This window comes from Pteropus vampyrus, unplaced genomic scaffold (assembly GCF_000151845.1).
Source record: "Pteropus vampyrus isolate Shadow unplaced genomic scaffold, Pvam_2.0 Scaffold99, whole genome shotgun sequence".
In the NCBI taxonomy this organism is placed as follows: domain Eukaryota; kingdom Metazoa; phylum Chordata; class Mammalia; order Chiroptera; family Pteropodidae; genus Pteropus; species Pteropus vampyrus.
In genome coordinates, this window is record NW_011888880.1 from 4,062,725 (window position 1) to 4,076,846 (window position 14,122).

General features: G+C 36.4%; 1 protein-coding gene across 1 annotated transcript in view; it reads left to right on the plus strand.

Annotated features, from left to right (window-relative positions):
• The window catches only part of PREX2 (phosphatidylinositol-3,4,5-trisphosphate dependent Rac exchange factor 2), a 192,216-nt gene that overhangs the window by 108,657 nt on the left and 69,437 nt on the right, over positions 1-14,122 (plus strand). Inside the window, exons 30-32 of the mRNA XM_011364627.1 lie at positions 2,258-2,299; positions 7,256-7,473; positions 11,018-11,120. Of these exons, the coding sequence (XP_011362929.1) occupies positions 2,258-2,299; positions 7,256-7,473; positions 11,018-11,120 (363 nt within the window). The remainder of the gene's footprint in view (positions 1-2,257; positions 2,300-7,255; positions 7,474-11,017; positions 11,121-14,122) is intronic.

A 14,122-nucleotide genomic window follows, 5' to 3' on the forward strand; every position in this document is an offset into this window, starting at 1 on the left:
ACCTCTGAAGACAACTTGCTAGTTCAGCATGAAGTTACTCAATTCGACCTAATGTAATTTTTATTTCATTTCTCAAATTGTCTTTATGTTGGGAATGATCTAATGGAAGGTCAGGTCTTGCCTGGAAATTAACATAATGCCATCTTGCCAGAATCTCAGTGTTTCCGTTTGTAGCTGGGATGACCCCATTCTGATGTCCCCGTAGAAGGGGGAAAATATATCTTTTTCCGTCTACTCTCCTGGATTTTCTGGCTGGGGCCCTGTGAATTAGACTGACAAAAGGCAAATTCACAAGAGGAGAGCATATACGTTCATTTATTGTAAGTCTTACATGAGGCAAGAGCCTTTATTAAGGAATGAAGACCTAAAGAAATGGTTAGCCCTGAGAGGTTTTATACGGGTTTGAGGAAGAGTGGAAAGTTGTGGGAACTGAGGGCAGTAAACAGAGAAACCCAGCATGGTCTGTTCCTCTGGGCATCTTTGGAGACAGGGATGCTCCCTACCCCCGGTGTGGGGAGGGCGCCTCTCACAGGAGGGTCTACGACCTGCTTCAGGAAAGAAGAGGAAAGTCAGAGAGTCCTTCCTGTATCTGCCATTTCTCAGACTCCTTCTGCTTAAAATATTCAATATGCGAAGTGCCATATTTTGGGGTAGCATGTCCTGAACTCTGTCATTCCCTTATTTCTGATTTCAAAATCTTATCAATATATGCCAAATAGGATATCAAAAATAATTCTATGATCTTTCCATAGGAAGGACTGTTACACTGCCATTTATAAATTATATCACTGTGTGCCGTTCATTCATAGCCTGCTAATCTGAGGGTAGAAGACAGCGAAAATAAAAATGGGATGGGGGGCAGATTAATTATGTGGCATCATTGAAGATCACGCCTGTCTCCTGCTTAATCTCTAAGCTAAATTATGGTCTCATATTATCAGCCAACTGAAGGCATTTTTACTTGATTAGCACTCTGTCATATTGTGATTTATAATAAGAAATATATATTACTTTTGTCCCCTTTACTGGCACAGAGCTCCCTTGGAATGTTCTGTGCAGAGAGCTACAGAGGTGCCTTTTGTTATGTTAATGAAGCGATGTTTGGAAAGCCCCAAGGATGGGGGCTGGAATGCACGAACGAGGACAAGGGGGACACAACCATGTGATCAGAGGACTGGAATTCACAGTCCCACCCCTGATCTCCTGGGAGGGGAGAGGGGCCAGAGATTCAGTTCGAGCACCGGTGTCCAGTGATTTAATCAATCATGCCTCTGAAATGAAACCTCCATAAAATCCCATAAGGAAGCACACTGAGAGCTTCCGAACTGGTGAATACTTGCAGGTGCTGGGAGAGTGGCATCTTCAGTGACTCCTGAGAGTGTTTCGTTTTCCAGTCTCACTTGTAAAATTTAACGCCCTCTTAAGTATTTCCTGCATTTCTTTTAGGTTAATTTTGTTGCTCTGAGTATTGTGAGCCTGTATAGAATAGGATGCAACCTAACCTTTGTTATTTCTCGTAACCTTGGGCACGTAAAGGAACCCTGTAAGTTTTTGTGTTTCCCTAGTGCAAGTAAACCATCTGCCAGTTGGAAGTAAACAGACACATAGCTCATTGGACACGTAGCAATGAGTATGAATTTAATACACATCATTTACGAAACATTTGTGATTGGCCCTGTTTGGAGATGGGGTGGGAAGATGAGTATTTGGAAATACTTGGTATTTTTTTTGTTCTTTAGGGCAGTATTTTTGACTAATAGATAGGAAAGGAAGACTATATATATTATATATAATCTATATACTTTATATAATTATCTATAACCTGTAATTCTAATATAGAATGCATAATATAACATATTTTAATATATATACTTGTATGTAAAGATTACATATGTATATATAATATTTAAAAGTTTAAATAACTAAGAAAATACTGTTTGACAGTTTATTGACCAAAACTTTGATAGCTATAGAAGTTAAGAAAATAGCAAGCAAGCTGTAGCAGCTGAGGATAACCTGCAAAGGTAGCGGGATTTGAATGGTGTTTCATAGGCTCATATAATTCAGATTTGGGAGAGATTTTAGGGTCTGGAGTAATTGATAGAATTTACATAGGCAGATATAAAAGGATAGCATTTCAAGTGAATGGGATTTTATTATCTCATGTAATGAGATTGTGCTAATTCTAACTAAACAGTTAAAATGCGATGTTACTGGCAGAAAAACACTGAATAATTTACTATTTTTTTCTCTGCAGAGGTAAAGTGTAGGATACTCCTGGCACTTCTTGAATATTCAGGTAATATTTTCATTATTTTTACTATTTAAAATTAATGTGGCCTGTGACCTTAGAAGTCTCTTGATATGAAGACAATGCCTTTGACAAAATAGACAGACATATGATTCCTACCTTCTCTGATATGACGGCAATACCTTCGACAAAATAGACAGACATATGATTCCTACCTTCTCTGAAGCTTTGCAAAGATAAAAAAAAAATACTTAGTTTTAATAAAAATACGAAAACGTGCACTCATATTCAATTACAAGTAGAAACATGAAAACATATACAAATGTATATTTATATAGAATATAATTTTATAAACAGAAAGGAAGCAGGTTTTGGTAAAGTCGATTGTGCAGATGTGATTTTTTGTGAAGCTGTCTGACTTTTGTATATGGACAGGATGTAGGCGGGCTCAGATTCAAGGGGTGGGAAATGGACTATACTTTTGATGGGAGGACTTTCGATCTCAAAATTACACTGCACGTGCATGGACACAGAGAGGGGAGGAATTTGTGACCACTTTTACGATCTATCATACTTGGAAAATTTAAATGACGAATGAATGAATGAACCAAGTTAACCAAGAGGGCATTTTTGTTTGTTGGTTGGTTCCTAAGTTTTCTTCTTTTTTTTTTTTTTTTTTTTAGTTTTACTAATAACTACAGAGTTGATGGACTTCATTTTTGTGTGTTTCATCAGGTCCTCACAACCACTCTGTGAGAATGTAATTATTTTCTTATAGTGTAAAGGGTGAAGAAATTAACATTCAGGAAGATTAATAATAACTAGTAAATGGAGTTCATTCAACACATATTTTTGAGCTTCCGGAAGATTAGGCATATAGATGCCTTAATCAACAGTAGATGGCAGATTTGAAATTAAAACTTAGTTATGCCAATTCCAGAAGCGGTCCTCAAGTGCATTGCTTTATTCATTAACGTTCAAGTGGCTGTTCTTGTAGATCCTTATTTTGATTTCTTTTTCTTTATTCCTGTTATAATTCTCTTTTTTCCTACTTCATTCACTCACTCTGAGTTCCTTCTTGTGTATAGGATGGCACCAGAACAAAATTACTCCATATTATTGGCCACGATTTAATTGAAAAGGGGAGACTGTGTCCGCTAAATATTCTTCTTAACTCCCTTTTATGCCTACCTTCTTTTCTCTCTAATCTCTTCTTTGTTTATTTTGCTTTTCCCCCTACAATCTCAGAACGGTGACTGAGAATGCTTATGTCTAGAAACCATCTCGTTCCTTTAGACTAGCTGGCTGACTATGGAGCTGGAGCTTTTAAAGCTGTTGAGATTCAATAAAGTGTTCATATTTTAAAATATGTTTGTAGAAGATGAGCATAAGTAGGCGCTTAAATATTGAAATGAAGCAGAAGCCCCTGACAGGTTAAAAAAAAAAAAAAGTCTTTTTTTTTTTAAAGTCTATTCCCACTACAAGAGAATTCTTACTCCGCGTAAAGAATAAACAAGCCGTCACAAAAAAGAAATACAACCCCTTGCCTTCTTCTTTTGCTAGAAGCTGGAAGCAGCTCTCGTGATTCTTGATGTAGTTCTTATTGATAAAAATGAAGACTGAGAATAGCTTTGGAAAGGATGGAGACTTGTGAATTTTAAACAGATGCATAATTGAAAGGAAAAGACAGATATGTTTTTGCCGGGAGTTATCTTATTTTGGCTTCTTTATCACGTTGTTCTCTCTTCGTTCAGCAATAAAACTGAGCACCCACGCCGTGCTGGGCACCATGCTAGACGCTACAGAAAAGAAGCATCACTGTAATGCTCCAATTTCACGTTGCTACGTGTTCTAAATGTTTTTATCTCATTTATCTTTACTGCAGCTCTGAGAAGTAGGAATACCCCATTTTACATATAGAGATCTGATGCTTAGGATTATCTGGTTTAAAACTGATGGAAGGGGTGGACAAAAGCAGATGATAAGTCTCAAAAGTCTGTGAGCATCACTCACATTGCATGCCACTTCCCCTGGCCTTCTGTGCCGATCGTCCCTGGGGCTCACAAATCAGTAAACAAACTCTTACAATGCTAGGTTATTGGCCACCTAGCAGAAGGATGCCCCGGGCCTGTGGTGACAGAAAGAAGTACACATTACTTCCTAAAGGAGAGGAGAAATGTTAGAGGGGAGATCATATTTTAAAGAGTTTCAATAGATCAGTGAGTTGACTCGACCAATGATTTAAAGTTTGCTGGTGCAGAAGGGAGAAGGGTCCACAGCCACAGGGCCCATGGACAAAGGCTTGGGCTCTATGAGCGCTTGCAAGGGCATTTCCTGTTTCGGGGGCGCTCAGAGGTCCCGTGTTGCTCGGAGAGGCCTGTACCACCGCTAGGTGTTCTCACACCAACAGTGAGAAGGGGCCTGGGGTGAATGGAGGGGAGCGATGTGTGAGATGCTCTAAATGGAAGTTGGGGAAAGATAGTGGAGTCCCCTTCCTGCCACTCTGAGTTTTCTATCTTTGTCACTCACTGTGAGATGATAACACACCAAAAGCCACTTGAAAAGCTCTTAATACATAAAGTGCATTTTGAGGTCGATGTAAGCTAGTCATTCATTCGCTGTTGAAAATAGGACAGTGGCAATTGAAAAATCATCTCTTGAAGGAATACGCGTTTATTATTACGTGTTTTTCATTTTGATTTAAGATTTAGATGGCAGTGTGGTCCAAGGGCATCTTGCATATCTACTCTGTCACTCTGTCATGAGCATCGACGTGGCTGAGGCCTCAACTTGGACTTCTTCATACCCCCAGTAATTCATGCAATGTTTAATTCCCGTGGGACATTTGGTGTTAAAAGTTTGAATTAATGAACAAATGCAACTTTTGTGTGATCTGTACTGATTTGGTAATGAGGTTGAATGAGAATTTTAATTTGCCTTAAAATGCATTAGAATTCAGTAGCAGAGAGAAGGGTAGACATCCACGTATTCTTTTTTTAAAGTAAAAAAAAAAGAAGAAATTTAAGAATTTTTTCTCAGAAGCAATTTGGAGATGATTATTTCCACTGGCAGCAAAGTTACCAACCCTGCGATCTCATGTAAAGGTCACACTGAAACCAGGTCCTTCCCTGTGTAGACCTTAGCTTTCTATTCTTTATATAAGCAATTTCTTTATAGTTCAATTTTTATTGAGAAATTATTCTCAGGTTATAGGAGGGAGTATTCCTGCCGAAGCTACTGAAGTACTTTTTAAAAACTTCTCTAGATTTTCTGCTTTACTATGGATCAACTGAAAGGCAAAGCAAGAATGTGTAGGGAAGATATAGGGCGATTTTTTCTTATTTAGTTTCTGGCTTGAACCTCAGCGATGAAGCCACACAATCTGAATTATCCTTCTCAGTCAGACTAAATCCAGGCATTTTAAGAAGTCAGAGCATGAGCTCATGCATTTTCATTTTGCTTAATTCATTTGTTTGTTAATTTCTTTCCTGGTTTATTATTTTCATTCAATAATTTAGTAAATATCTATTGAATATGGACACTCTTTTAGAAATCGTACACAACAAAATAGGTGTGTTGCTCTTTTCTTGAGAATTGGACAAAGTTCTTTCCCAGTTTAGCCATTTTATAGTTATCTGGAAAATGCTCTTTTCCATCCTTTAGAATGGGGCACATGGCATATAACTACTTAAGGAAAATGTCTAACATATGTTATTGGTTAAATTAATAAATTGAACCGTGTGGGAATGCCATATTCAATCATTTTGACCTACTAAAACAGCAAGTTCTTATAGTTCAACCTAATAAATAAATATTTCATTATAAAATCTTTTTAATATTTAATTCTTTCCCTAATAAAATTTTCAAGAGTAGCTTTTTCTAATAGTGAAACTGAGTAACATGCAGCAATTACATTATGTGTACACATGCCTTTGATGGTTTTTAAAAGCAGACATTCTGTGTTCTTGGTAAACAACTTAAAAATTATGCCTTTTTATCAATAAAGCAAGAAGTCATCGCTGAATAAAAAGGCAGCATTTATATCTATGTTATGCACTGATATTGACAATGCTGCTTCATTTCAGAAGGTCGCGAGCCCTCAAAATGTTTGATACTCTTTTGGGAATATGATTATTTTTGCCTTTGTTGTTCTTCCAGTACAAGTGACTTTTCAGTGTTCATACTGTATGGCTTGGTGTTTATATTGTTTATGTAGTTTGTATGTACCCAACCGCCCAAAGAAGTTAACCCTTTGTGATCAGGGTCTCAGAGGCACAGCTCACAGTGGCAGTTCATAGGTAAATATGCCTTCGAAATGAGTCAGTCAGAAATCCAGTCAATTGCAGATTAAGAATCCTAGTAAAAATCGCTTTATGCTAAAACTACAAATAAACTTACTTATTTCAAAGAAATATAACAGTTTATGAACTAGATATAGTTATAGCTCATGAAGTTGCATAGGTAAATTCAGGAGATACAAATTTGCCTATTGTTACAAATGATCAGACATCAATACTCCTTTCTGAAATACTTTTCACATTAATATTTCAGTAGGTTTAGCAGGTAATTTTTAAAAATTTAGTCTTAATAATACTGTATTTCACTTGCTGGCATAAATTGAAATATTGGACTTGGACTTCCCTATTGGAAAGTGTCATGCAACAAATGCAGATTGTGGACCATCGGAAAAAAAAAAGGAAAAAAAAAAAACCCTAATTTTTTTTTCTTGGGTTTTATAAAACAATTTGATGATTACAAAATAAAGTCACAGTATCACTTAAGAAAAAATATTTTAATGTGTCTAACATTTTCTGGGGTTTAATGTTTTCTAAAAAGCAAACTTTCTAAAATGTACTTGCTTATTAATAGAGCTCAAATTGACATTTTTCACATGGTGTGAGTTGAGCGAAAGGATGAAATAAGAGAAAATGTAAATGCTTGGTGAATCGGTTTAATTCGCTATGACGTTTCTCAAAACCGTCTCTCTGTTCCCCCGGATCACAGACAGTGACCCACAGCTCCGAAGAGACATGGTTTTCTGCCAGAGTCTCGTGGCCACAGTCTGCGCCTTCTCGGAGCAGCTCATGGCGGCCTTAAACCAGATGTTTGACAACAGCAAGGAGAACGAGATGGAAACGTGGGAAGCCAGCAGACGGTGGCTGGACCAGATAGCCAACGCCGGCGTGCTCTTTCACTTTCAGTCGCTTCTGTCACCAAACCTGGTAAGGAATCGCAGCGCCCCCCACTGTCTGCGTCGACTGTGACAGACGTTGTAACACACTCCCAAGTAAGAAGTGGCTACGATGGTCTCAGCGGTCATTCGGCTACTTTAAAAGAATGTATATGTTCATGTGCGAACGTAGTTTTAATAGGTATCTAGAAGGTATTCCTGATTGTTATCTATTCTCAGTGGCCGCGAAAAGCCGAGAAAGCCTCCATCTGTATTAATTCCTGCATCCTTAAGCACTGACTGAGAAGGGCCATCAGACGACCGAGTGTCTTTCTGCTGATTCCTTATTTCTATTCTGGAAGAAACAGCTTGCATGAAACCCAAGCTCTCCCTGAGGTTGATATTCTAGAGAATTCTTAATCGAGAACTCTGACAGCTTGCATGTCATACTGTCTGCCAGTCTGTTTAAAATTTGTGTGTGTTCCATGATTTTATTTCCGTCCTTTGTTCGAATGTTTGTCCTGTTTAATCTAAGAACGTTGCCTTAATTACCGTAGAATAGTCCATGGTTATGCATCGGTTTTCCACAGTGGGTATGAAGAAAGCCTCTCAAAATATTGATAAATAACACTGTGGTGAACTTAGAGTTTTTTCACATATACTTTCCATGATTCTGACAGTTGTCATAACATTTAAAGGCAAATCTTTACACATGACATGCCATTTCATTCATTAAAGTATACAGAGAATGTAGCTACCAAGTAACATGGCTGAGCTTTTAAACAAATACATATGAGTCTATACATTGAAATAAAGTTTTTCTTTGGTGACGTGGGGATAGAGAGGTAATCGCTGTACTACACAGTCACAGAAGGTTCTGGAATGATAAGGCAAGGAAGTCCACCTCAGTGCACTTCAGAGAAACAATTAGATTCTTTTGAGAAGATTGTGTGCACTCCACGTGGGTGAGTGATTTCTTATTTGGTTGCTAATATACCAAATAAGAAAGATCTAATTAATGAAAAATTTGAAATAAGACCCTTTGGAAAAGTGTTTTAAAAAATAAATTTCATTAATCATTGCCTATCAAATAGAGATTACGTATAATAGGAAGCCCACTTCTGAACACATGGTAGGCATTAAATGTTTGTTGAATGAATGAATGAATGAATGAGGCTTCATATCTATTCTAGTCTTACTTTAAAACTGCTATTGTCTACTCAAGTGCTGGTACTTGAAACTTAATTTCATATGAAATCCTGAAGCATGAGAGAAACATTTGTAATTCATATATCTGAGAAGTGACATAGCTAGATTATTTAATGAATCCTTAAAACTAAACGATAAAAAATTCAATTAAAAAGTGGGCAAAGGATTGAATAGATATTTCTTCAAAGAAGATATAAAATGGCCAAAAAGCACATGAAAAGTTGATCAACATCATCAGCCATTGGGGAACTGCAACTCAAAACTACAACGAGCTACTACGTCACCTGTGATGTGGATGGTGATAATACAGAGGACAGTCAGTTATGAGTGTCGATAAGGTGATAGGAATGTAAAACAGTGTAGCCATTTTGGGAAACAGTCTAACAGTTTCTCGAAATGTTAAACAGAATTTCCGTATTACGCAGAAATTCTACTCCTAGGTAATGTCCAAGAGAAACAAAAACTTATATTCACTCAAAAACTTGTACACAAATGTTCCTAGCAAGATTATTCATAATAACTAAAAGGTGGAAACAACCCAAAAGCCGTGAACTGATGAGCAGATAAACAAGTTGTGGTATATCCATGCGGTAGAATATTATTCAGCAATAGAAAGGAACAAAGTGCTGACGCATGCTACGACATGGGCGAATGTTGAAAACGTAATGCTACGTGCAATAAGCCAGTTACAAAAGACCACATGTTGTTTGATTCCATCATTATATAATGTGTGAATAGGCAAATATTAGAGACAGGAAGTAGACTGCGGGTTGCCTGAGGCTAGCCTTACACTTGAAATGGGTGAATTTTAAAGTATGTGCATTATATCTCAAGAAAGCTGTCTTTAAATTGGTCTTAGGAAACAAGTTTATGAACAAGCCATGCTATAAGATTGATAAAAAAAAAAAAAAAGAAAAAAAAATCCAAAGCTGCTAAAACAAAAATCAAAGAAACCCATAGTCTTTCCGCCTCCGAAACAAGAGCATAACAACCTCCTAGCAGTGTGAAGGGCTCTCAGGCACTGGCGGTCTGTGTGTCCCGAGCTCTGAGCACGGCCGTGGTCACTTAGGTTTCGCTTTAGCCGTATCTGCTGGAGCATCGTGGCTGGCCCTTCAGCGATCAGAGGCCAGCCTGTTTGGGACAGTCCCTCCTCTGCGTATTCCTCTCAACTGGAAAAATGCTGATTCTTCGATCCTGTCCTTTCAATTCCAGATTCATGTATTTTTCTACTGCTTCAAAGGACTTAAAAAAAAAAAAATAATGGTTTGGTAAACATTAATCCAGCACTTACTGTGTACCATACCCTATATTAAGCACCAAACCAAGGTGCAAAGGTGAAGATTCTGTTAACCTTTTGGTGTCCGTGCTGCCCTTTTTGGGAACCTGGAATGGCCTTAGTGATTGTTTTTCACACAATGGAAATTCTTTATCATTCCTTCATCCTCTACTAATGCTGCCCCATACTCTGACTATAAGCTCACAGCAGCTTTATAAACTGTGTTTAAAGCATGTCGAAATTATTGTTTAAAAGGATCATTGACATTCTTAAGGAAGCAAACGTTACCTTTAATAGATAAGCTGTGTATGATAAGGCTAATTATTCTTTCATGAGGAAATTAGTAAATGCCTCTAAATAGTGCATTAAACTGCTCACAGGAAGGCCAGGATCTCGCACTTGAAAGATGATCTTGCTGAAACATGCACCAGACTCGTTACCACGTCTGGGCCTACCTGCCTCAGCTTAAAAAAAAAAAAAAAATGCTATAAGAATGAAGCAAACGATTAAAAACAAATCAGATTTTATAGTCACAAGATTCTAAGTTAAGGCCCCATAAAGGCGAGTGAGATAAAAATGATTCTTGTCCCCAAGCTCTTTGAAAGAAAAATCATGACATACATGCAAATTGCTTTCATCACAGTTCTAATAAATTGCAAGATGAATGATGAATAGACTATCTTAGTGTAAAATAGAGTGACCGTTATTTGCTGTGGCTTTTTAATAAAACAACATTATTTCCTTTCAGCTGTTACATTTATAAGATTATAGAAATTTAGAGGCAAATAGCATGCTTTTTGTACATATTTATTTGTAAATAATAAGCAAAATCAATATGATTAGAATCTAGCTATACAATAGACTGAAAAGTCATATGAACCATTTAGATGGTAGAGAAAAGGAAAAGTATAAAACTGTAAAAGAAACAACTTTGAGAGATATATTAATTTCATTTTAGGTAGTAAATTCTTAGTTAAGTGTTGATAATTTGGTTTGTATGTGAATAAAACACAAGTGAAGCTAGTTTGGGCTGGAGATGTTTTATTGTGTAATGTTATGTTATGTTCTATGAAAACCTATTATATCATGTATTGTTTTTCTTTCTTTCCAGACAGATGAACAAGCCATGCTCGAAGATACACTGGTTGCACTCTTCGATTTAGAAAAGGTTTCTTTTTTCTTTAGACCATCAGAAGAGGAACCACTAGTTGCTAGTAAGTAGTTATAGGTTTCAGGGGGTGGTTTTCTAGAATTTCTTTGGCATCAAACAACAACATATGGTGATAATTTGATATTACTATATTTAATGAGATACTTAATAAGTATAAATTGTCTTATATAAAATATCATACTTAGGCCAAAATAATTAATCATAGCCAATTTGAAAGTGATAGAAAGTATATATCATTTAAATTGACAGATAATTCTAAACTTTCATTTTGATCTATTAGTTTGGCTTCAAAAACTTTTTTTGAGTGCGTGCATCAAATTTTGGGCTAGTCGAGATTTTCTTTCTTTCTTTCTTTTATTGTGGTAAAATATACATACCATAAAATTTATCATTTGACCAATTTTCAGTATGGAATTCGTGGCATTAAGTGCAGTCACAATGCTGTGCAGCATTTCCAACATCCATATCCAGAAATTTTCATCCTCCCAAACAGAAACGCCAAACTCATCAAACAATGAGTCGCCATTTCCTCCTCCTCCGGTGCCTAGTAACTTCTGTTCGACTTTCTGTCTCTATGACTTTTTCTATGCTAGGTACCCCATGTAAGTAGGATCATAGAATATGTGTCCTTTCTGCAGCTATTTTCATGTTATATTTTACATATTTATATAATATAATATATATTATACTATATATATTACATATATATAAATATATATTATATATATATATATATATATATATATAAAAGGACTGCCCTAATGTTTCTGGCTGTGTGGATAAATTCTGTAGCCTCTAAAAACTTTTTCTCAAATATATAACAATTGCATAGCAAAATTGACTGAACTGTTTGCACTCCTTGTCTTCAATTGATCATGTCGAATGTGTTAGCAGGCAATGAAAACAAGGTTTCAGAGCCAAGAAAAAACAGCCCTACGTTATGTTCACATTGTATAGAATTTAGATCTAAACCAGTTGAGAAAGACGTTATAATTGTTTGATCTGACAATAATTGATAAAATTTATAATTTAATTCTGAAGGAGTAGTCTACATTGTTTTCCTAACCTAAAAATGAAATGAAAATTATTTCATCTGTGTCAAAATTTAATATGTACAAATATAATCACAGTAACTATCTTGATTCATTTGTTTATCCTGTACAATATCCAAGATTGAAAACCTTTTCCCATCTTGTTCATTATTGTATCTCTGGCACCCAAGTGCCTAGAACAAAAAGAGGCAATATTTTTTTTGAAGGAAATGAATGAACAAGTATCGATGTATACTCTGTCACAGGCAAAATGGTTCTATGCTTATAAAAGAAGGAAAAAGAAACTGAGTGTGAAGAATGAAGGAGTGAATTTCAACAGAGTATAGTTGTATGTTGTTGCAAAGACAAAGAAGTTACTTCATGCATTGAATTGAGAATTGAAAAATATTCCTTCGATTTAGCAATTTGCCATCATGAAACCTAACAAAGACAGTGATTTAGAAGTATCCAATCAGAGAAATAGCAATACCTAGGGTTTAATTTTTATATCTTTTAGTTTCTGTAAGTTATCATTATATACCATGTCAACGTTGTCATAAATAGCTTTAAAATATATCTGTTAATCCAAGAATTCTTTTAGCGGTTTGTTATTTTTCTCTTTTGTTTTTTTGTAAGTGTGAGGCATTGTGTATTCTGATAGAAGATGTGAGCTTCCTTAGGGCTGGGAAAGATTCTTATTTATTTTTACATTTCCAATGTCTAGTACAATAAATAGGAACTCAGTAAAGATTCATTTAATCCATGATATGATTTAATCATTTATTCATCAAAAATTTCTTAAATGCCTACTTATGGCCAAACACTATCCTTGCCGTTGGATACAGCAGAGAACTAAACAGACAGGTAGGTATCCCTCACGGAGCTGATATTCAAGTGGGGAGAGGTAAAGAATAAGCAGGAAGAATGAGTTCATTTGATAATAAATTAGAATAAAATAATATGAATGTATGAGGGAAATAGAAGAGAACAAAGGATGAAAATGAAAGGCCAGGTGAAAGGTTGCAAACGTTTAATAGCTAGTGAGAGAAGGTCCATGAAGGAGGAGAGCAAACAACTGAAGGGGTCCTGAGAGCGAGGTGTGCAGACACTCAGGAGGGGGCGTTCCAGATCCTTTGGAACAGTAAGAGCAAGGACCGAGGTGGGAGCATGTGTGGCATCCTGTCAGGATAGCAAGGAGGCCTGTGTGGCTGCACTGGGGTGAGTGAGGAGAAAAGAGGACGATGTGAGAAGGAAGAAGAGACCAGACCGTTGAAAGAACTTTGCCTTTCTCATTTAGCCCCTGAGCAGAGGGATGGCGCGATCTGGCTTACCCGCTAAAGGCTGCCTCAGACCGCCGTTGACCATCCCTGCCAGGGCAGAAGCAGAGAGACCAGTTAGGAAGCTGCATAGTCACCCAGATAAATGGTGATGGTGACTTGATCTTGAGGGTAGCTGTGGAGGTGGGGAAAGTGGTTGATTCTGTATTTACTAAATTATGAAGGTAGAGAGAATAGAATTTTATTGAAGTTTCACCTTCACTGACAAATAAGGGAGAACAAAAACATGAATGATAATGTTAGGAATATAGGTTATATTCAACGGAGAATTTGCCCGGGAAAGTAGATTATTTGATAAAGATAATATTTTTGAACAAATCGTATGGTCTTCTGTGGGCATGTGTAAAATAGAATATATTTTTATTTACTTGAATAGTGTACGCACACTTTTGCTGAAGGTAGAGAACCTCTATTTTCACAATATAACCTAATATTTTTTCTTTTAAATTTGCCTGAAGAACTATAAGCTCACAGAGGCACTGTTTTCCATGGTTCAAATATGACATTCCTGGTGAATGGTCTGTTAAGGAAGCAAGAGAGGAACCATATTATAACTTTGATAAAATATTTACTTATTGCATATCCACCCCGAGAGATTTAACATTGGCATATTGAAAGATATATTAAATATTGAAGATAATTAAGACGATGTAAGCAATATTAGTATGTAAGTATAG